Here is a 24,616-nt window from a genome sequence, read left to right on the forward strand (position 1 = left end):
ATAGTTTGCAAGCCAGCCACATCCAACGAGCATCGGAGCCTGTGTAGTATGATTCTATCTTCGTCCTGTATTGAGGCTTTGCCTGTTTGATGGTTCATCGGAGGGCATAGTGGGATTTCTTATAAGCTTCTGGGTTAGAGTCCGCTCCTTGAAAGCGGCAGCTCTACCCTTTAGCTCAGTGCGGATGTTGCCTGTAATCCATGGCTTCTGGTTGGTGTATGTACGTACAGTTTCTGTGGGGACGACGTCATCGATGCACTTATTGATGAAGCCAGTGACTGATGTGGTGTGCTCCTCAATGGCATCGGAAGAATCCCGGAACATATTCCAGTCTGTGCTAGTTACACAGTCCTGTAGCTTAGCAACTGCTTCATCTGACCACTTCTTTATTGACAGAGTCACTGGTGCTTCCTGCTTTCATTTTTCCTTATAAGCAAGAATCAGGAGGATAGAATTATGGTCAGATTTGCCAAATGGAGGGCGGGGGAGAGCTTTGTACGCTTCTCTGTGTGTGGAGTAAAGGTGGTCTAGAGTTTTTTTCCCCTCTGGTTGCACATTTAACATGCTGGTAGAAATTAGAATGAAACAAATGAATGAACAAATGAAACATTTGAATGAAACAAAGCGTCCCTGAGGCAAGCGTTGGTTCATAGAATGACAGCCTTTGACTGTAGAGAGTCATCTGCTGCCATGTTGTCTCTCATTTGTGAATGTGACGCTGTGAACGGTGTTTGTTACTCGTGTGTGTTGTGCGGGTGTTTCGTGTGCTCGTGCATGCGTGCGTGCCAGGTAACTGTATGTAAGGACCAGTTGTTGTGTGGGTCCATTCCATTCACATAATTAAAGGCACCAGGCCATTAACACCCAGTCAGCCTCTGTCTTAATTGGAGCTCGGGAACTCCTGTGTTCTATAAATACAGGAGTTAACAGCAGCGCTGTGATGGGGTAGGAGCCTGGAAGGGGTGTGTGGGGTTGGCTGGGGCTGCAGTAGGAGCCTGGGAATGGTGTGCGGGGTGGGCTGGGATAGGAGCCTGGGAGAGGTGTGGGGGTGGGCTGGGGCTGGGGTTGGAGCCTGGGAGAGGGGTGGTGGTGGACAGGAGCTGGGGTTGGAGCCTGGGAGAGGGGTGGTGGTGGACAGGAGCTAGGGTAGGAGCCTGGGAGAGGTGTGGTAGTGGGCTGGGGTTGGAGCCTGGGATAGGTGTGGTGGTGGACAGGAGCTGGGGTTGGAGCCTGGGAAAGGTGTGGTGGTGGGCTGGGGTTGGAGCCTGGGAGAGGTGTGGTGGTGGACAGGAGCTGGGGTTGGAGCCTGGGAGAGGGGTGGTGGTGGACAGGAGCTGGGGTTGGAGCCTGGGAGAGGTGTGGTGGTGGGCAGGAGCTGGGGTTGGAGCCTGGGAGAGGTGTGGTGGTGGACAGGGGCTGGGGTTGGAGCCTGGGAGAGGGGTGGTGGTGGACAGGAGCTGGGGTTGGAGCCTGGGAGAGGGGTGGTGCTGGACAGGAGCTGGGGTTGGAGCCTGGGAGAGGGGTGGTGGTGGGCTGGGGCTGGGGTTGGAGCCTGGGAGAGGGGTGGTGGTGGACAGGAGCTGGGGTAGGAGCCTGGGAGATGTGTGGTTGTGGACAGGAGCTGGGGTTGGAGCCTGGGAGAGGGGTGGTGGTGGACAGGAGCTGGGGTTGGAGCCTGGGAGAGGGGTGGTGGTGGGCTGGGGCTGGAGTAGTGGACTAGGGTTGGAGGAGCTGGGGATGAAGGGCTGTGGTAGGAAGCTGGGGCTGGGGTGGTCAGGGTGAGGTAGGAGCCTAGAACTAGGCTGGGGGTGAGACTGGGGCTTGGGAGGCAGGGCTTGGGGTGGTATAGGGAACATTAATAACTGCCAATGACCTCCACTGTTTCCTAACATAAAGTGGGATGTAATGGGAGTTTTGCTGCTCATTCCCAGACTCCAGCCACGCATTGTTCTGTTCCTTCCCTGGGACCGGGCAGTGTCTGTGTCCCAAATGTTACCCTATTCCCTATATAATGCACTACTGTTGACTAGGGCTCAATATGGTTCAATAGGGCTCCAGTCAAAAGTAGTGCACTATAAGGAATAGGGTGTCATTTGAGACATAGCCTCTGTCTCCATCTCCCACGATATCACAGCCTCTGTCTCTGAGACAGTTTAATGATGGATGGTAGGTCAGGGGTCAACAGTCAGCAGTGCTCATCCCATGGAAATAGAATGACTAGAGCAGGAAAAGCCCCTCTGACCAAGGCGGTTGTACAGTACACTCCTTGGGCATGCTTAACACGGCTGACATGAGATTATATTTCTGTAGTCCATCCATGGTACTGAGCCTTGTCACTGTTTTGTATACGGGAAGGTTGGGAACCAAACCCATCAAATTATATTCAGTTATATTTGTGTTGTGCTTAATGTGACATTTCACAAAAAACTAATTCAATCATACAGTACAATGACTTCATAACTTATGACCAACAGTAAAGCAGATAAAGCATTTAGAAGACTGCATATCTTGGTATTTCTACCTGTGCGTTACCAAAAGCTTGACAACGTAAGCTATAGTACTAAGAGGATAATTCAATAACATTTTTAGTCAAGTTTCTAATTTGGGTCTTGATGATCATAGGGGCGGGTTGCAGTATTTTATCCCTCCCAATGCAGGAAGAAGCCTTGTACCCGGGCCTGTTTCTGGCGACTCATGTCCTGCCCACATCCACACTTTTCCTCTTTCCTGCCATAACTCTCTCACTTTGTTAGGTAGCAGACAGCCGCCCCTTCACAGAGGATGTCAGTGTGTGAGTGTTTAAATGTGTGAGTGTTTAAGTGTGTGTGGGCTGATGTGTTAATCCAACCAGACAGAACTTCAGGCCTCCTATATGGCCTGAAAGAGGAAGGGGATGGGTGGATTGATGGACGGTGGAAAATGAAACAACAACAAAAATTGAGAGAGAGAGAGCACAACCACCGGGAATGAGAGAGGGAGAGAAAGAGACCACCGGAGAAGAAAATACCGTGGAGCCCTCATGAGGGGTTTGTTTCCAAGCTGGCAGACACTAGTATCGGCAAAGAGAGACACTCCGGTCGGTCAGTGGTACCAGACAGTAACATGGAGCCAAACCCCTCACCATCAGAGTCTCTAGCTCTCTAAAGGTTGAGTGAGTGAAGTTTAATGGACAGGAAAGATTAAAGAAAAGAGAGAAAGCTGTGATTTTCCCATGTCCCTTTTCCAACAGTATTCTCTAATGAGGACGTGGGGTTTGATCATATTCAGAGCTTATGTTTTTTTTGCTTTTTGTTGTTTCCAAGTCCCGTGCCAAAAGAAACACTTTCTCTATGGTTCTCTCAGGTCGTATGGTCTCACAGTGGAAAGGATAGAGTACAGTACATGCCAATGCAATGCCAGTTGTTTAGTACATGTATTAAATTTACCCTCTTCACGCTACTGAGCCAATCCAAACCGAGCTGCGTTGAGCTGAAAGGACAATGAGTGGAGAAAATATCAGAGCCAGTAAAGATGAGGTTGGCATGGTCTTCTGAAGCTCATATCCACTTCTGAAGCTTGGGTGACACTGTTTTATAACCAGTCAGGTTCAGATTGATAGTACCTAGAGAGGACTTTATCTGATGTTAACATAATAGGGCTCTTTCAAAGGGTTGTAGTACTCAGCATTTTGAGTGTCTCGGTCTTGTGTCGGATACATTTGTACTCGGTCTTGGCTCGGACAGGAAGGACTCGTAATTTCTTCCCGAGACCAGCGGAGTAAAAAACTCATAATTATCAGCTTTCATTCAATGAGCACATAAAACTGCTTTGCCAGGCCAAATATATACACTCTTTTCTCGAAACATTAATCTCTTAACAGCCTTTATATCTATTCTAGAAATGTGTGTGCAGTGGCGAACCTATTGGACCTAGGACTTTAGTGTGTGACAGGTTTGTGAAGATCAAAGGACAGCAACTGTAATCTCACTTCTTAATCCCCACTGATGCGTATCAAAGTAGTGTAGTGGAGATATACGATTTATGTAGTACAATAGTGAAATTATGCACAAAGTGGACTACCCAGTCGCAAAGCACGTGCAATATATGAATATGCGCGCAGCACACATAGCCTAGTTTTGGCAGAATATCGTCTGCAGGCAGGAAGAGTATGCAGCTCTCAACTGGTTTTGGCATGGATCATCTCACAGAATGACATCGGTAGCCGTTAGATAGGAAAGATGTTTAAATGTATGATATCTACCAGTAAATCTATTTGTGATGTGCAATTCAGTCATGTGCTGTTTGCATAAGGGGTGTAGGCATGAGTTTGCCTGGTGGACACAGGCCCACCCACTGGGGAGCCAGGTCCTGCCCACCCAATCAGATTGAGCAAAAACAAAAAAAGAATGCATTATTATCACAAAAAACACAGTTCCACTTACCAGATAATGATAATTTGAAACAACCCTTTCCTGCAGTCAAGGAACAAAAGCGCCCTCTTTGGCCTCATGGGTGGAATGTTATTAATATTTTTCATTATTTCATCATTAATAACGTTTTTTTTTTACAGATAAATCTGGTGTTTCTATGTCAAACAGTTTTGTTTTATTTCATTCTTCTGTTATATTCAGTGCCAGTCAAAAGTTTGGACACACCTGCTCATTCCAGGGTTTTTCTTTATTTGTACTATTTTCTACATTGTATAATAAACATCAAAACTATTAAATAACACATAGCTTCATGTAGTAACCAAAAAAGTGTTAAACAAATATATATTTGTATATATATTTTATATTTGAGATTCTTCATAGTAGCCACCCTTTGCCTTGATGACAGCTTTGCACACTCTTGGCATTCTCTTAACCAGCTTCATCTGGAATGCTTTTCCAACAGTCTTGAAGGAGTTCCCACAAATGCTGAGCACTTGTTGGCTGCTTTTCCTTCACTCTGCAGTCCAACTCATCCCAAACCTATGGGGTCAATTTCACGGCATATGTAATAAATTCAAAATAAAATAAATTGTGAATACAAGTCTTCAACTGGCAGCTTCATTAAATAGTACCTGCAAAACACCAGTCTCAATGTCAACAGTGAAGATGCAACTCTGGGATACTGTCCTTCTAGGCAGAGTTCCTCTGTCCAGTGTCTGTGTTCTTTTGCCCATCTTAACCTTTTCTTGAAGCTGCCAGTTGAGGACTTGTGAAGCGTCTGTTTCTCAAACTAGACACTCTAATGTACTTGTACTCTTGCTCAGTTGTGCACCGGGGCCTCCCACTCCTCTTTCTATTCTGGTTAGAGACAGTTTGCCCTGTTCTAAGAAGGGAGTAGTACACAGCGTTGTACGAGATCTTCAGTTTCTTTGGAATTTCTCACATGGAACAGCCTTCATTTCTCAGAACAAGAATAGACTGACATGTTTCAGAAGAACGTTCTTTGTTTCTAGCCATTTTGAGCCTGTAATCGAACCCACAAACGCTGATGCTCCAGATACTCAACTAATCTAAAGAAGGCCAGTTTTATTGCTTCTTTAATCAGAACAGCAGTTTTCAACTGTGCTAACATAATTGCAAAAGGGTTTTCTAATGATCAGTTAGCCTTTTAAAATGATAAACTTGGATTAGCTAACACAACGTGACATTGGAACACAGGAGTGATGGTTGCTGTTAATGGGCCTCTGTATGCCTATGTAGATATTCCATAAATAATCTGCCGTTTCCAGCTATATTAGTCATTTACAACATTAACAATGTATTTCTGATCAATTTGATGTTATTTTATTGGACAAAAAATGTGATTTTCTTTAAAAAACAAGGACATTTCTAAGTGACCACAAACTTTTGAATGGTATTGTATACATATATTTTGTTATATATAATGAGGTGTATACTTGGTATTGAATCGGTATCGCTTTAGGTGGTCTTGAACACTGGCTCTTTCTCATAACAAACTGAGCATTCAAGATTTGGTTCTGGGTTCCGAAATTACATTGTGCTTGAACTGCCATTTGGTTTCTCTTTGTGTCTCTACAGAAGGACGTGAAAGACGTATTCACAGCCATCACCTTTGAGGTGGCCTACACCCTGGGGAAGCATGTGGTGAATGGTCACCTGGACAAAGACCTGCCTGCTCTTACACCTGTACTGCGCTGGAGGAAAGGAGACAAGATGGCAGCAAAGAATGAGGTAACAGGCTACAGCTGTTGTTGCCTATTATCTAGGTTGAATGAGGTAACAGGCTACAGCTGTTGTTGCCTATTATCTAGGTTGAATGAGGTAACAGGCTACAGGTGTTGTGTTGCCTATTTCTAGGTTGAAATCAAATTTTATTTGTCACATGCGCCGAATACAACAGGTGTAGACCTTACAGTGAAATGCTTACTTACAAGCACTTAACCAACAATGCTTTAAGAAGTTAATAAAAATAAATAAAAAATAAGTGTTAAAACCTGTCTGGGCTAGGGGGCAGTATTGAGAATTTTGGAAAAAATATGTTCCCATTTTTAACTGCCTCCTACACCAACTCAGAAGCTAGAATATGCATATTATTGTTCAGGTTTGGATAGAAAACACTCTGAATTTTCTAAAACTGTTTGAATGGTGTCTGTGAGTATAACAGAACTCCTATGGCAGGCAAAACCTGACAAGGTTTCAAGCAGGAAGTACCCTGTCTGACAAGGAGTCGTGCGTCTTGCATCTTTTTATTGAAAAGTAAGGATCTTAGCTGTAACGTGACAATTCCCAGGGCTCCGATAGGCTCTCAGAGCCCGGGAAATAACTGAAGGTTTACGAGGGAGCCTCAGGCTGAAACACATTATCACCTTTTGTAAGTGGCTGCTCCGAGGACCTTTGAATGAGGCGCGTGCATGAGTCGCTTCTGAGGAGAAATTTTATTCGGCTGTTTAGGCTCAATGCATACTCCCGGTCGGAATATTATCACTTATCTACGAGTTGAATGGCATAAAAATTGGTTTTAAACAGCGGTTGACATGCTTCGAAGTACGGTAATGGAATATTTAGACATTTTTGACACGCCAATGCGCCATGCGCGGGACCGTGAAGAAGCATTCTGATAGTGTCTAGAACTCACGAACAAAACGTCGCTGTTTGGATATAACGATGGATTATTTGGGACCAAACCAACATTTGTTATTGAAGTAGAAGTCCTGGCAGTGTATTCTGATGAAGAACAAGCAAGGTAAGAACATTTTTCTTATAGGAAATGTGATTTTGGTGGAGGCTGACCTGGGTGGGTATCTAAATAGCTAGCCCTGTAATGCCGGGCTATGTACTTAGATTATTGCAAAATGTGCTTCATCCGAAAAGCTATTTTAAAATCGGACATATCGAGTGCATAGAGGAGTAATGTATCTATAATTCTTAAAATAATTGTTATGCTTTTTGTGAACGTTTATCGTGAGTAATTTAGCAAACTGTTAGTAAATTCCCCGGAAGTTTGCGGGGGTTATGCTTTTTCTGAACGTCACATGCTAATGCAAAAAGCTGTTTTTTGATATAAATATGAACTTGATTGAACAGACATGCATGTATTGTATAACACAATGTCCTAGGTGTGTCATCTGATGAAGATCATCAAAGGTTAGTGCTGCATTTAGCTGTGGTTTGGGTTTATGTGACATGATATGCTAGCTTGAAAAATGGCTGTCTGATTTTTTCTGGCTGGGCACTCTGCTGACATAATCTAATGTTTTGCTTTCGTTGTAAAGCCTTTTTGAAATCGGACAGTGGGGTTAGATTAACGAGATTCTTGTCTTTAAATAGCTGTAAAATAGTCATATGTTTGAGAAATTGAAGTAATAGTATTTCTAACGATTCAAAAATCGCGCCACTGGAATTTCAGTAGCTGTTACGTAGGTGGGACGAAATCGTCCCACATACCCGAGAGAGGTTAAGTAAAAAAATAGATAAGTAAAAAATAGAAAATAAAATTAATTAATAATTAAACAGCAACAGTAAAATAACAAGTGAGGCTATATACAGGGGGTACCGGTACAGAGTCAATGTGCAGGGGCACTGGTTAGTTGATGTAATTGAGGTAATATGTACATGTATGTAGAGTTAAAGTGACTATGCATAGATAATAAACAGAGAGTAGCAGCAGCGTAAAGGGGGTCTGGGTAGCGCTTTGATTAGCTGTTCAGGGCTATTGTGGTGCCTATAGTTACGTTTTATTGTATTTTATTTTTTATTTAACCTTTATTTAACTAGGCAAGTCAGTTAAGAACAAAACCTTATTTACAATGACGGCCTACACCAGCCAAACCCAGACGATGTTGGGCCAAATGTGCTCCCCGCCTTATGGGACTCCCAATCACGGTCGGTTGTGATACAACCTGGATTGAATGAGGTAACTGGCTACAACTGTTGTGTTGCATATATCTAGGTTGAATGAGGTAACAGGCTACAGCTGTTGTGCTACCTACAGTTGAAGTCGGAAGTTTACATACACCTTAGCCAAATGCATTTAAACTCAGTTTTTCACAATTCCTGACATTTAATCCAAGTAAACATTGTTTTAGGTCAGTTAGGATCACCACTTTATTTTAAGAATGTGAAATGTCAGAAAATTAGTAGAGATAATTATTTATTTCAGCTTGTATTTCTTTCATCACATTCCCATTGGGTCAGCAGTTTACATACACTCAATTAGTATTTGGTAGGATTGCCTTTAAATTGTTTAACTTGGGTCAAACGTTTCGGGTAGCCGTCCACAAGCTTCCCACAATAAGTGAAATGAATTTTGGCCCATTCCTCCTGACAGAGCTGGTGTAACCGAGTCAGGTTTGTATGCCTCCTTGCTCACACAGCCCTTTTCAGTTCTGCCCACACATTTTCGATGGGATTGACGTCAGGGCTTTGTGATGGCCACTCCAATACCTTGACTTTGTTGTCCTTGAGCCATTTTGCCACAACTTTGGAAGTATGCTTGGGGTCGTTGTCCATTTGGAAGACCCATTTGCAACCAAGCTTTAACTTCCTGACTGATGTCTTGAGATGTTGCTTCAATATATCCACATACTTATCCTCCCTCATGATGCCATCTATTTTGTGAAGTGCACCAGTCCCTCCTGCAGCAAAGCACCCCCACAACATGTTGCTGCCCCCGTGCTTCACGGTTTGGATGGTGTTCTTCGGCTTGCAAGCGTCCCCCTTTTTCCTCCAAACATAACGTTGGTCATTATGGACAAACAGTTACATTTTTGTTTCATCAGACTAGAGGACATTTCTCCCAAAAAGTATGATCTTTGTCCCCATGTGCAGTTGCAAACCGTAGTCTGGCTTTTTTATGGCAGTTTTGGAGCAGTGCCTTCTTCCTTGCTGAGCGGCCTTTCAGGTTTTGTCGATATAGGACTCGTTTTACTGTGGATATAGATACTTTTGTACCTGTTTCCTCCAGCATCTTCACAAGGTCCTTTGCTGTTGTTCTGGGATTGATTTGCACTTTTCACACCAAAGTATGTTCATCTCTAGGAGACAGAACTCGTCTCCTTCCTGAGCGGTATGATGGTTGTGTGATCCCATGGTGTTTATCCTGTCTGGGATAGGGACAAAGAGGACATTGTCCGATTTCAAAAAGGCTTTACAGCGAAAGCAAAACATTAGATTATGTCAGGAGAGTACCCAGCCAGAAATAATCAGACACCCATTTTTCAAGCTAGCATATAATGTCACAAAAACCAAAACCACAGCTAAATGCAGCACTAACCTTTGATGATCTTCATCAGATGACACTCCTAGGACGTTATGTTATACAATACATGCATGTTTTGTTCAGTCAAGTTCATATTTATATCAAAAACCAGCTTTTTACATTAGCATGTGATGTTCAGAACTAGCATACCCACCGAAAACCTTCGGTGAATTTACTAAATTACTCATGATAAATGTTCACAAAATACATAACAATTATTTTAAGAATTATAGATACAGGACTCCTTTATGCAATCGCGGTGTCAGATTTTAAAATAGCTTTTCGGCGAAAGCACATTTTGCAATATTCTGAGTACATAGCTCGACCATCACAGCTAGCTATTTTGACACCCACCAAGTTTGGGACTCACTAAACTCAGAATTGCTATTAGAAAAATTGGATTAACTTTGCTGCTCTTCGTCAGAATGCACTCCCAGGACTTCTACTTCAACAACAAATGTTGTTTTGGTTCCAAATAATCCATAGTTATATTCAAATAGCTCCGTTTTGTTCATGCGTTCAGTTCATTATCCGAAGGGTGACCCGCGAGCGCATTTTGTGACAAAAAATGTCAATATATTCCATTACCGTACTTCGAAGCATGTCAAACGCTGTTTTAAAATCAATTTTTATGCTATTTTTCCCGTAAAATAGCGATAATATTCCAACCGGGCAACGTTGTATTCATTCAAAGGCTGAAATAATTTTTTGGGGAATTGTCGTGAATGCGCATCTCAGTCTCACTGTCCCCAGGCTGACCACTCACAAACAGAGCTGTTGCACTTTGCCCTGAGACAGCAGACACCCCATTCCACTTTCTGGCGGCTTTAGAGAGCCAATGGAAGCCTCAGAAAATGTCACGTTGCAGCAGAGATGCTGTATTTTTGATAGAGATGCCACAGAAGGAGAACAAATGGTCAGACAGGGCACTTCCTGTATGGAATCTTCTCAGGTTTTGTCCTGCCATATGAGTTCTGTTATACTCACAGACACCATTCAAACTGTTTTAGAAACTTTAGACTGTTTTCTATCCAAATCTACTAATTATATGCATATTCTCGTTTCTGGGCAAGAGTAGTAACCAGTTTAAATCGGTAAGTTTTTTTTATCCGGCCGTGCAAATACTGCCCCCTGCCCCAACAGGTTAAGTTATAGAAATATTTTAAGAATCGACCCTCTAACACTGGTACCTGAAAGCAAAGTCTCTTCTTCCTCTGTGTTAGCAGAGGAATGTCTAGAAATGACCTCAACGAAATAACCTCAGATTATTGTTATGAGGTGGTTTCAGTTACCACCTCGTGTTACCACTGTGTTTTCTTTCCTTGAGTGGAATTTGGAAGATTGATCAATTTAGTTATCTTTCGATTACTCTCTGTTATGTTTCCTCTTCTAGACATGGTTTGAGAGGAACTGCCTGTCTGATGATTGTGCTGCTGACCTGAGGCTCCATGGGAAACTGCTGCTTTCTGGGTAAAAACACACACACACATACACTGTCTGTTCCTCTGTTTGACCACTCACTTGGTTTATATTATATCTATTTGTGTGTATGTTTTGGACGTGTTTAACTATACTTCTCAGGACCAGAAGTCAGCCACAAGAATAGTAAATGAAAAAAAAAAAAAAACGGGGACATTTTGTTGGTCCCCACAAAGTCAAATGCTATTTCTAGAGGGTTATGGTTAGAATTAGGGTTAGGGGCTAGGGTTAGATTTAGGGTTAAGGTTAGTTTTTCGGGTTAAGGTTAGGGTACGGGTTAGGATAGGGGTTAGGAAAAGTAGGATTTTGAATGGGACTGAATTGTGTATCCCCACAAGGTTAGTTGTACAAGATTGTGTGTGTGTGCTAGCACGCATTCTCTTCTGACCTCTGCTTACCACTCCGCTATGAAAGGAGACTGAGGTCATGCTGTACACACTGAGGTGTGGGTGTGGTCAGTGGAACTATGATGCGTGCTCATTGGCTCTCGTTGTCATTGGAAGCCATCCATGCTTTCTCCATATTTAGTGAGGGAGGTCCTTTTCCTCTTGTATGAATCATTGGCAGTGTGGACTTTTGGAAACCAAAAGCTGTTGTAATTCAGTGGTTCAGTGGTATTACTACTAGTATAACAGCTTAGTTATATATTACTAGTGTCCTTTGCTTGTGTGTGGAGTGAAAATCTCTCATATAACTCCATTGTAGTTGTCATAATAACTTATAACTGAGAGTAATACCTTTAGAAAAGAAAGAAAGCTTCTTCTGACCATAATATTCTCTACCAGGCTCCATATCCATCCCCCTCTAGTCTTGGCAAGAGTGAGGAACATACGGAACATCTCACAATCTTTTAACTGATTCTGTCCCTATCAAATAAAAGTCATTCTTCCATTCCTGCGTCTAGGCTCCACGTGCGCTCCCATCTGGCCCTAGGAGGAGTGAGGAACGTCTCTCTGAACGTGACCATCTCCAACGCAGGGGACGATGCCTACGACACCAACATCTACTTCAACTTCTCCAGAGATGTCTTCTATATCAACTACTGGCAGAAGGTTGGTTGTTGTTCTATTGTTGTTGTTGTTGTTGTAAGTGGGGGCTGTTGTGTGAAAGGTTTCATACATTGATTGGTTGTTCTGTCTTTTCATTCTGCTGTTGTCTCTTCATGATTATTGTTGTGCATGTTTATTTGCATGTTGAAATGTCGGTTGTTTACATTTTAGGGCTCATGTCTAGTGTTTCTTTGAAATAAATACGTTTTGGGAAAGTTGAATTAACAGTTGATCAATGGTTACTGTAGGAAATGGAAGATTCCAGCAATCAGGAGGAAATAATCAGAAAGGGAACCCTACAACTGGGTATCTCACAACTGCAAATTCTTTAAAATCTCTGAATTTTGGCTAAGTTTCCAGAATTATGCAACTCTAACAAGAGCACAAGACCTAACTAAAATACTCCTCATTCAACAACACCATTCGCTGAGGCTATGTTTCAACAACACCATTCGCTGAGGCTATGTTTCAACAACACCATTCACCGAGGCTATGTTTCAACAACACCATTCACTGAGGCTATGTTTCAACAACACCATTCACTGAGGCTATGTTTCAACAACACCATTCACTGAGGCTAAGTTTCAACAACACCATCGCTGAGGCTATAGCTGTGTTCGAATACCCATACTAACATAACGTATACTACATACTTAATGAGTATATACTACATACTATATACTATTAGTTGATTTTAGTATATTGTAAACAAACGGTATCCTTTCAGGTGAGCGTCCTAGTGCTTCGCCTGTCTACCGGAAGTTGATGCTGTTATGCAACCTCTTGCCTGCTTGTTAGCATAACAAATTACTAGCTAGACATTATACGACTTTGGGTGTGTTCTTAAATTCATTTTGACGTGCCGGAGTGTGCTTAGACTGCGCTCTGGGCGTAGCGTTTCGCTGTCGGAGCATTGAGAGCGCACTCTGGACACTCTGGCAGGAGATTAGGGTTGATTCAAGCGTTCTGACCTTACAACGACAGTTAAGCACCCAGGCTAACTCACTGACGTCTAGCTTGCTAGCTACTTCCAGACACAAATGAGAGAACACCTCACTCTGACCATTTTACTTGCCTTAGCAGAGCTGGTTATCCAGAGCGTTGGTGACTGTAACTGTGCTGCTGGCAACAATTGAATGACGCTTTTTTGCCAATGTTTACTGACACCGGCCATATTCAACCAGTGTTGAGCATTCGTCAATTCATCAGTTATACTGCGCTCTGGTATACTCAGACGAGAGCGCTCTGAAAACAGAGTAGATAGCCAGCGCGAATTTACAAAAGCACCCAAAAGTAATTTAAGAACACAAAACAACTATACTACTTAGCTAAGCTAAGAATGACAGGAATGATCAAGTCAATAGATGTTGGTTTAGATAGCATGTAGGTACTATACTGGCAAGCTTGATATATTCGTAGCCTACTAATGTTAGGTAGCTAGCTAACATACCGGTACATACTGCTGTAATGATATGCTATGTGGTTCGTACGGATAGCGTTGCTAACAAATTGTCAGCCAATATAACGTGTAAGGTAACTTATTTGAAAAGTCATTACTTTATTACATTGCTCAACATTTTCTTCACATTTGTCATAATTAGTTAAAGCAATGAATTTGTGTCCGCTCTCGTTGGACTTCCGCCATTTTCTTAAAATCTGAAAACGATGTGAAGCCATGCCCATTTTTGGAAGAATTGCATTATGGGCCCTAAAAGCACAGAACTAATGTCCACTGCTTGTATACTTCGCATTTTGGCAAATGTAGTACGACATCCGGGAACTTTTGGCATGCTAACTATATCCATACTATGACCAATAAGCATACTATATACTCAATTTATATCACAAATAGTATGGTTAGTGCAGTAATTATGAGTATTCGAACACAGCTTATGCGTTATGACGTGAAACATATTTGAGCCAGTATTTTCCAGCATTCATAGTATAGTTGATTGTGAACCTCCACATTTAAGCCCAGACTTTTTCCCCGAAACTGTAACTGTAAATGTGTTTCCCAGAACAGGGGGAAGGGCGTTGGCTCTAGGCTAGAGGTTAGGTTAGTGTGCTGTTTGTCTTTCTGTTCCCTGTCAGTTGTTGTTACATAAGATAACAGCAGACAGACCTAGTCAGACCTGAGTAAGATGCCATCTTTCTCTAGCCAATGCTTACTCTACACCAATCCAATTACTTTTAATTCCATGATGGGGAGTGTGAAACTGTATGGAAGGGAAGTGTGCACGTGAATGGAAGGTGAGTGGAGAATGGGGACACAGCCTCAGTTTTTGTAAGGCCAGCAGAACAGACCTAATCATACTGGAGAGAGATGCCATGTCAGTCAAAGCTTAGGAAAGAGGGACTGAGATGAATGGACATTGAATATAAATTCAATCTAATATGCACAATAATATTTGACCTAAATATTGCAAAAATAATATTTGAAGGGTTTTAGTTTCACGTGGCTAATTGAATGAACTATTAACTTCAGGTTTAGTATTGGTTTACCTTCTGTAACAGACTCTTTCTTTGTCTGGGAAGCTAATAGGTTGAGGTAGTCTGTTTGAGTGTGTAGTATACAGTATGCTAGTATGGGTATTCGAACACAGCTTATGTCTTCTACAGTCGTCAGACTAAGGCTGTTGCTGTGTGTGACACTCCTGCAGACCTGGTTTTAAATACTATTTGAAATTATCGCAAATACTTTAGAATATATAATGTATATTAGCTTTACTTGATTGAGCTTGCCTGTTGCAATGGATCCAATGGAACAGTCCAGAAAGTGCAAACCCCACCCACCTGGCACTCCAGGCAAAGTGTTTTAAATATTTCAAATAATATTTGAACGCAGGTCTGGCTGTGAGAGACTCCTGTGTCCTCTTTTAATATTGTTCCCTTCCTGTCTGTGACTTCCTGGTCCCACTGATCCGTCTACCTATCAGCTTCTTAAACAAAAAGTCTCTCAACCTAGCAGCTTCTTAAAACTCATTCGGGATCGGTGTCCCATCCATGGGACGGTTGAGCTAACGTAGGCTAATGCGATTAACATGAAGTTGTAAGTAAGAAGAACATTTCCACGGACATATCTGATGTTGGCAGAAAGCTTAAATTATTGTTAATCTAACTGCAATGTCCAATTCACAGTAGCTATTACAGTGAAAGAATACCATGCTATTGTTTGAGGAGATTGCAACATTTTTAACATGAAAAGTTGTTAATTAACCAATTAGGCAAATTTGTGCCATCTTGATCCAAAATTTGAACAGAAATTCATTGGATCAGTCTAAAACTTTGCACATGCACTGCTGCCATCTAGTGGCCAAAATCTAAATTGCACCTGGGCTCAAATAATACATTATGGCCTTTCTCTTGCAAAATCAAATCAAGTTTTTATTTGTCACATACACATGGTTAGCAGATGTTAATGCGAGTGTAGCGAAATGCTTGTACTTTTAGTTCCGACAATGCAGTAATATCCAACGAGTAATCTAACTTAACAATTTCACAACAATTACCTTATACACACAAGTGTAAAGGAATGAATAAGAATATGTACATAAAAAAATATATGAATGAGTGATGGTATAGAACGGCATAGGCAAGATGCAGTGGATGGTATAGAGTACAGTATATACATATGAGATGAGTAATGTAGGATATGTAAACATATAAAAGTGGCATTGTTTAAAGTGGCTAGTGATACATTACATCAAGATGGCAAGATGCAATAGATGGTATAGAGTACAGTATATACATATGAGATTATTTTTTTTCTACTGTATCATTGATTGTATGTTGTTTTACTCCATGTGTAACTCTGTGTTTTTGTATGTTGTCGAACTGCTTTGCTTTATCTTAGCCAGGTCGCAATTGTAAATGAGAACTTGTTCTCAACTTGCCTACCTGGTTAAATAAAGGTGAAATAAATAAAATAAATAAATGAGAAATGTAGTGTATGTAAACATGTAAAAGTGGCATTGTTTAAAGTTTAAAGTGGCTAATGATACATTTATTACATCCATTTTCCCATTAATAAAGTGGCTGGAGTTGAGTTAGTATGTTAGCAGCAGCCACTCAATGTTAGTGATGGCTGTTTAACAGTCTGGTGGCCTTGAGATAGAAGCTGTTTTTCAGTCTCTCGGTCCCTGCTTTGATGCACCTGTACTGACCTCGCCTTCTGACTGATAGCGGGGTGAACAGGCAGTGGCTTGGGTGGTTGTTGTCCTTGATGATCTTTTTGGCCTTCCTGTGACATCGGGTGGTGTAGGTGTCCTGGAGGGCAGGTAGTTTTCCCCCGATGATGCGTTGTGCAGACCTCACTACCCTCTGGAGAGCCTTACGGTTATGGGCGGAGCAGTTGCCGTACCAGGAGGTGATACAGCCCGACAGGATGCTCTCGATTGTGCATCTGTAAAAGTTTGTGTGAGTATTTGGAGACAAGCCGAATTTCTTCAGCCTCCTGAGGTTGAAGAGGCGCTGCTGCGCCTTCTTCACCACGCTGTCTGTGTGGTTGGACCATTTCAGTTTGTCCGTGATGTGGACGCCGAGGACCTTAAAACTTTCTACCCTCTCCACTACTGTCCCGTTGATGTGGATAGGGGGGTGCTCCCTCTGCTGTTTCCTGAAGTCCACGAACATCTCCTTTGTTTTGTTGACGTTGAGTGTGAGGTTATTTTCCTGACACCACACTCCGAGGGACCTCACCTCCTCCCTGTAGGCCGTCTCGTCGTTGTTGGTAATCAAGCCTACCACTGTAGTGTCGTCTGCAAACTTGATGATTGAGTTGGAGGCGTGCATGGCCACACAGTCATGGGTGAACAGGTAGTACAGGAGAGGGCTGAGAACGCACCCTTGTGGGGCCCCAGTGTTGAGGATCAGCAGGGTGGAGATTTTGTTACCTACCCTCACCACCTGGGGGCGGCCCGTCAGGAAGTCCAGGACCCAGTTGCACAGGGTGGGGTCGAGACCCAGGGTCTCGAGCTTGATGACGAGTTTGGAGGGTACTATGGTGTTAAATGCTGAGCTGTAGTCGATGAACAGCATTCTTACGTAGGTATTCCTCTTGTACAGATGGGTTAGGGCAGTGTGATTGCGATTGCATCGTCTGTGGACCTATTGGGGCGGTAAGCAAATTGGAGTGGGTCTAGGGTATCAGGTAGGGTGGAGGTGATATGGTCCTTGACTAGTCTCTCAAAGCACTTCATGATGACGGAAGTGAGTGCTACTGGCCGGTAGTCATTTAGCTCAGTTACCTTAGCTTTCTTGGGAACAGAAACAATGGTGGCCCTCTTGAAGCATGTGGGGACAGCAGACTGGGATAAGGATTGATTGAATATGTCCGTAAACACACCAGCCAGCTGGTCTGCACATGCTCTGAGGACGCGGCTGGGGATGCCGTCTGGGCCAGCAGCCTTGCGAGGGTTGACACGTTTAAATGTTTTGCTCACGTCGGCTGCAGTGAAGGAGAGCCCGCAGGTTTTGGTAGCAGGCCGTGTCGGTGGCACTGTATTTTCCTCAAAGCGAGAAAAGAAGTTGTTTAGTCTGTCTGGGTGCAAGACATCCTGTTCCGCGACCGGGCTGATTTTCCTTTTATAGTCCGTGATTGACTGTAGACCCTGCCACATACCTCTCATGTCTGAGCCGTTGAATTGCGACTCTACTTTGTCTCTATACTGATGCTTAGCTTGTTTGATTGCCTTGTGGAGGGAATAGCTACACTGTTTGTATTCAGTAATGTTTATCTATCTTACCCTGCCTTTCTAAGGTCTTCAAAAGCCAAGTTAACCCCTGGTCGGGCATACGGGACGGACATCCAGCGAAAAATCCTATCTCCATTAGCATAACAACATTTTATTTTATTTTATTTTTTCAATTATTTTTTCAAATTATATCGTTTTATAGATACACCTCTCCTGAATCGAACCACGTTGTCCGATTTTCAAAAAGGCTTTACAGCAAAAGCAAAACGTTAGAGGAGTATATCGTAAAAGTAGCCACATAGCCATTTTCCGACCAACCACATGCATCACAAATAACCAAAAAACAGCTAAATGCAGCACTAACCTTTGACAATCTTCATCAGATGATACACCTATAACATCATGTTACACAATACATGCATTATTTTGTTCGATAAAGTTCATATTTATATATAAAAACAGCATTTTACATCGGCGCGTAACGTTGACTAACTATTTTCCCTCATGCATCGGGTGAAACAGCGCTACAATTTACTAAATTACTATTCGAAAACATTTTTAAAATGTAATATTGTCATTCTAAGATTTATAGATGAATATCTCTTGAAAGCACCTGTAATGCCAGATTTAAAAATAACTTTACTGGGTAATCACACTTTGCGATAAAAGGGGATGCGATACTCAGAAAAATAGGCTAGCGTTACAGGTCAGCGCCATCTTGGAACAATCGCATATCAAATCTAATCTTGTATACTATTGTCAATAATCCCTTACCTTGATTATCTTCATCAGAAAGCACTTCTAGGAATCCCAGGTCCACAACAAATGTATTTTCGTTCGAAAAAGTGAATAATTTACGTCCCAATAGCTTGTTCTTGTTAGCGCGTTCTGAAGGCTGCACCAAAAGTCCCGTCGGGCGCGGGACTATTCTTTCAACAAAATGCATTTTTTTCTTATTTAGGTTCGTTCAAACATGTCAAACGTTGTATAACATAAATCTTTAGGGCCTGTTTCAAACAGCTCCAATAAGATTCAAGGGGGACGGTTTCATTGTCTTTGTAAACGTTTCGAAAGGGGAGAGTAGCCAGGGGCACCGGCGTCATAATGGTGATGGCCCTCTTCATGTGACCACGTTCCACAGCGTGTCATTCTGTCAGTTTTCACAGTAGGAGACTCAAATCACTTTGTAAAGACTGGGGACATCTAGTGGAAGCAATAGGAAGTGGTCAATGAACCATTGCTCACGGTGTGATTTATAGGCAACGAGATGAAGTTGAGTCCGCAATTCAGAATTCCACTTCCTGTTTCGATCTGTCTCGGGGTTTTGACTGCCATATGAGTTCTGTTATACTCACAGACACCATTCAAACAGTTTTAGAAACTTTAGGGTGTTTTCTATCCACAAGTATTAATTATATGCATATCCTAGCTTCTGAGTTTGAGTAGTAGGCCGTTTAAAATGGGCACGAATTCTTTTCAAAAAGCGCTGTGGCGCCCCCTATCCTAGGCGACCGTCAAGAGGTTAACAAACAGATTACCGACCATTTCCAATCCCACCGTACCTTCTCCGCTATGCAATCTGGTTTCAGAGCTGGTCATGGGTGCACCTCAGCCTCGCTCAAGGTCCTAAACGACATCATAACCGCCATCGGTAAGAGACATTACTGTGTAGCCGTATTCATCGACCTGGCCTAGGCTTTCGACTCTGTCAATCACCAAATTTTTATTGGCAGACTCAACAGCCTTGGTCTCTCAAATGATTGCCTCGCCTGGTTTACCAACTACTTCTCTGATAGAGTTCAGTGTGTCAAATCAGAGGGCCTGTTGTCCGGACCTCTGTCAGTCTCTATGGGTGTGCCACAGGGTTCAATTCTCGGGCCGACTCGCTTCTTTGTATAAATCAATGATGCTGCTCTTGCTGCTGGTGATTCTCTGATCCACCTCTACACAGACGACACCATTCTGTATACTTCTGGCCCCTCTTTGGACACTGTGTTAACTAACCTTTCTAGGGAGTTTTTCCTAGCCACCGTGCTTCTACACCTGCATTGCTTGCTGTTTGGGGTTTTAGGCTGGGTTTCTGTACAGCACTTTGAGATATCAGCTGATGTAAGAAGGGCTATATAAATACATTTGATTTGATTTGCTATGCAAACTCTTGCTAGTTAGCATAACAAATTACTAGTTAGACATTTTACAACTTTGGGTGTGTTCTTAAATTCAATCTGAAGTGCCAGAGTGCACTCGCAAATTTAGAACGTTTCGCTATCGGAGTGTACACTGGACGCTTGGGCCGAGGAGTAGGGTTGATTTGAGCGTTCTGACGTTACAACGGCAGTCAAGCACCCAAGCTAACGTTGGCTAGCTTGCTAGCTACTTCCAGACACAAATGAGACCACTCTTACCATTTTACTCGCCCTAGAGCTGGTTAGGCAGTTTTCATGTTATCCAGAGCGTTGGTGACTGTAACTGTGCTGCTGGTAACAATTGAATTACGTTTTTTTGCCAACGTTTACTGACACGGGCCATATTCAATGGGTGTTGAGCGCTCGTGAATTCATTTGTCTAAGTGTACCAGAGCACAGAATAGAGTGCTCTGAAATTGGAGTAGATAGCCAGAGCGAATTTACGAAAGCACCCAAATGTCCATTGAGAACACACAACGACTATACCATTTAGCTAAGCTAAGAATGACGGAAATAATCAAATCAATTAAAGTTGGGTAGTTAGCCTATAGTTAATATACTGGCAAGTTTGATGTATAAGTAGCCATCTAACGTTAGGTAGCTAGCTAACAACGTACCGGTACATACTGCTGTAATGTTATGCGATGTGGTTCGTAAGGACACCGTAGCTAACAAATTGTCAGCCAACATAACTTTATTACATTGCTCAACATTTTCTTCACATTTGTCATAATTAGTTAAAGCAATGAATTTGTATCTGCTCTCGTTGTACTTCGGCTGCATATTTTCAGCCATTTTCTTCAAATCTGAAAATGATGTGAAGCCACACCCATTTCCTGAAGAATTGCATTATGGGCCCTAAAGTACAGAAATAGTGTGCTCTGCGTGTATACTTCATATTTTGGTGAATTTAGTACGACATCCGGGAACCTTTGGGTCACTAACTACATACATACTATGACCAATAAGCATACTATATACTCAATTCACGTCACAAATAGTACGGTTAGTATGAGTATTCGAACACAGCTATTGACTTTTGTAATTACTTCTGCCTGCTGGTAGAATTCAGAGGTGTTCATGTGACCTCTCTCTGCTCCGCTAAGGTTCTGTTAGGGTCAGCTCCCGCTCCTCCTCTGAGGCTCTTTCTCACTCTGTGTGTGCGGTGTGTGTGGAGCTGAGTGTGAACTCCCGTTCCCCCCGTTTTTAAGAGCGGTGGTCTGGTTATCTCTCTGTTGTTCTTGCAACCAGAGCCGTCTGAAAACCAGGGAGGTGAATTAGTTTCAGAAGCTCATCTCACTCCTCAGAGTGGTGTTGGCACTTTAATGACTATTCTCTTGGTTCCATTGCACCAGGCAAGCACAATTAAGCCCAGTGGAAGTATTATAAATTGTTTCAAATAGTATTTGAACGTAGGTCTGTCGTCACACTGCCACACACAGAAGCACAGGATTATGAGGTGGAGGTGGGTGGTGTGCTTATTTGTACTTTTTTTGTGGGAGCACAGGGTTTATGTTTTAGAATCTTATGTTCATCATGACAGGTCCGAGGTTTGTGATAGTCAGAACCTCTACTACAGGCTGTTGTGGTAAAGTAGGAAGTAAACCTACGCCTATAGCAGAGGTTCTGGCTATAAACATTGTGTGGGACCAGGATGGTGTGGTACTAGTTTGAGGACATGCAACCAGAGCAGTGTTGTGATTTAGAGAAACATTTCTGCCAAGTCCTGCTGTGGCAAGCTCATATCAAAGTCTAAATACGGAAAGTTGGGGAATTTTTTAACTGAACTAAAGACTCAGAAGAAAAACATTTGCGAACACTCAACCCTTAGCCAATTAGAGTCTTTGGCATGGATTTTAAACATTTATTTATTTAACCTTTATTTAACAAGGCAAGTCAGTTGAGAACAAATTCTTATTTGCAATGACGGCCAACCAAAAGGCAAAAGGCCTCCTGCGGGGACGGGGGCTGGGATTAAACATTTAAAATAAAATAAAAATATAGGACAAAACACACATCACGACAAGGGGGACACCACAACATTACATTAACAGAGACCTAAGACAACAACAACAGCATGGCGGCAACACATGGCAACACAACATGACAACATGGTAGCAACACAACATGACAACATGGTAGCAACACAACATGACAACATGGTAGAAACACATGACAACATGGTAGCAACACAACATGACAACATGGTAGCAACACAACATGGCAGCAGCACAACATGGTAGCATCACAACATGACAACATGGTAGCTACACAACATGGTAGCAACACAACATGGTAGCAACACAACATGACAACATGGTAGCAACACAACATGGTAGCAACACAACATGGTAGCAACACAACATGACAACATGGTAGCAACACAACATGACAACATGGTAGCAACACAACATGACAACATGGTGGCAACACAACATGACAACATGGTAGAAACACAACATGACAACATGGTAGAAACACAACATTACAACATGGTAGCAACACAACATGACAACATGGTAGAAACACAACATGACAACATGGTAGCAACACAACATGACAACATGGTAGAAACACAACATGACTACATGGTAGCAACACAACATGACAACATGGTAGCAACACAACATAACAACATGGTAGAAACACAACATGACAACATGGTAGCAACACAACATGACAACATGGTAGCAACACAACATGACAACATGGTAGAAACACAACATGACAACATGGTAGCAACACAACATGGCAGCAGCACAACATGGCAGTAGCACAAAACATGGTACAAACATTATTGGGCAAAGACAACAGCACAAAGGGCAAGAAGGTGAGACAACAATACATCATGCAAAGCAGCCACAACTGTCAGTAAGAGTGTCCATGATTGAGTCTTTGAATGAAGAGATAAAACTGTCCAGTTTGAGTGTTTGTTGCAGCTCGTTCCAGTCGCTAGCTGCAGCGAACTGAAAAGAGAAGTGACTCAGAGATATGTGTGGTTTGGGGATACAATAATGAGGAGAAAGACATGGGGGAAACACCAGTGAAAGATTGAGAGAGAGATAGAGAGATGAACAAACAGACAGTAGTCCTCTATTCCCTAGTCTCCCTAGTCTCCCCACAGAGAAAGGAAAGCCACATGTCTGCTCTGCTCTATTCCCTCACTCCACCCTGCCAGGTGGGTGATGGGGAAAGTGCCTTATTGGCATGGGAAACTTATGCCAAAGCAAGTACATTGCCAAAGTAAGTGAAATAAACAGATAAATATAGGTTGTATTTACAATGTTGTTTGTGCTCCTCTGGATGCCCTTTTGTCATGGCAACGGGCCAAACATCTTGCTGCTCTGATTGCACATTGTGGTATTTCATCTAACATATATAGGACTTTATCAATGTTGGATTTGTTTTCAAATTCTTTGTGGTTCTGTGTGATCTGTGGAAAATATGTCTCTAATGTGGTCAAACATTTGGTAGGAGGTTAGGAAGTGCAGCTCAGTTTCCTTTCTTCTCTCGAGAGCCAGGTCTGCCTATGGTGGCCTCTCTCAATAGCAAGGCTATGCTCACTGAGTATGTACATAGTAAAGGATTTTTGCTATGTTAGCTGATTTAATGAAGACTAAGGGCACAGCCCCACCCTAACACCCACCCCACCCCACCCCGGCCTGGAGGAACTGCTGAGTAAGTGGAGCAGGGAGTCGAAGGAGGAGGGGAGGCAGGATGATAGGTGTGTGGAGTGATGTTCTGTTTCCTCGTCAATGTGTCAGCAGAGCAGGGAAATCCTAATGACTGGTGATGTTTGGTAGGTACTATGGCAAAACGAGGAGGAGAATTTGTAATAGTGATAGTTGTATGGATTTGTTTTCCTCGTAATTGTGTGAGCAGAGGAGGGAGAGGTAATATGCAGCATACAGTATCTCTAATCTCCCTGGTAAATATGAAGCATATCCAGGAGTTACTAGTCTAGGTAAAGTCCACATGACATTAGGAATCACTGTAGTTCCCTATTGAATACTGTAACCAGTTCACTCCCTATTGAATACTGTAACCAGTTCACTCCCTAATGAATACTGTAACCAGTTCACTGCCTAACGAATACTGTAACCAGTTCACTGCCTAATGAATACTGTAACCAGTTCACTCCCTAATGAATACTGTAACCAGTTCACTCCCTAATGAAAACTGTAACCAGTTCACTCCCTAATGAAAACTGTAACCAGTTCACACCTGATTAAATAGTGTAGCCGGTTGACTCCCGATTGAATGCTGTGGTGGCAGGTAGCTTAGTGGTTAGAGCATTGGGCCAGTAACCAAAAGGTTGCTGGATTGAATCCCTGAGCTGACGAGGTAAAAGTCTGTCATTCTGTCCCTGAACAAGGCAGTTAACCCACTGTTCCCCGTTAGGATGTCATTGTAAATAATAATTTGTTCTTAACTGACTTGTCTAGTTAAAAAAATATATTTTTTACTGTAACAAGTTAATTTAGGACTTTTCCAAACTGACAATAACAATAGTATTTTAAAA

General features: G+C 42.5%; 1 protein-coding gene across 1 annotated transcript in view; it reads left to right on the forward strand.

Moving 5' to 3' along the window:
- LOC115152816 (integrin alpha-9) overlaps nucleotides 1–24,616 on the forward strand; it is a 151,918-nt gene that overhangs the window by 88,006 nt on the left and 39,296 nt on the right. Inside the window, exons 16-18 of the mRNA XM_029697656.1 lie at nucleotides 6,009–6,161; nucleotides 11,081–11,157; nucleotides 12,071–12,218. Of these exons, the coding sequence (XP_029553516.1) occupies nucleotides 6,009–6,161; nucleotides 11,081–11,157; nucleotides 12,071–12,218 (378 nt within the window). The remainder of the gene's footprint in view (nucleotides 1–6,008; nucleotides 6,162–11,080; nucleotides 11,158–12,070; nucleotides 12,219–24,616) is intronic.

This window comes from Salmo trutta, chromosome 18 (genome assembly GCF_901001165.1).
Source record: "Salmo trutta chromosome 18, fSalTru1.1, whole genome shotgun sequence".
Lineage (NCBI taxonomy): Eukaryota > Metazoa > Chordata > Actinopteri > Salmoniformes > Salmonidae > Salmo > Salmo trutta.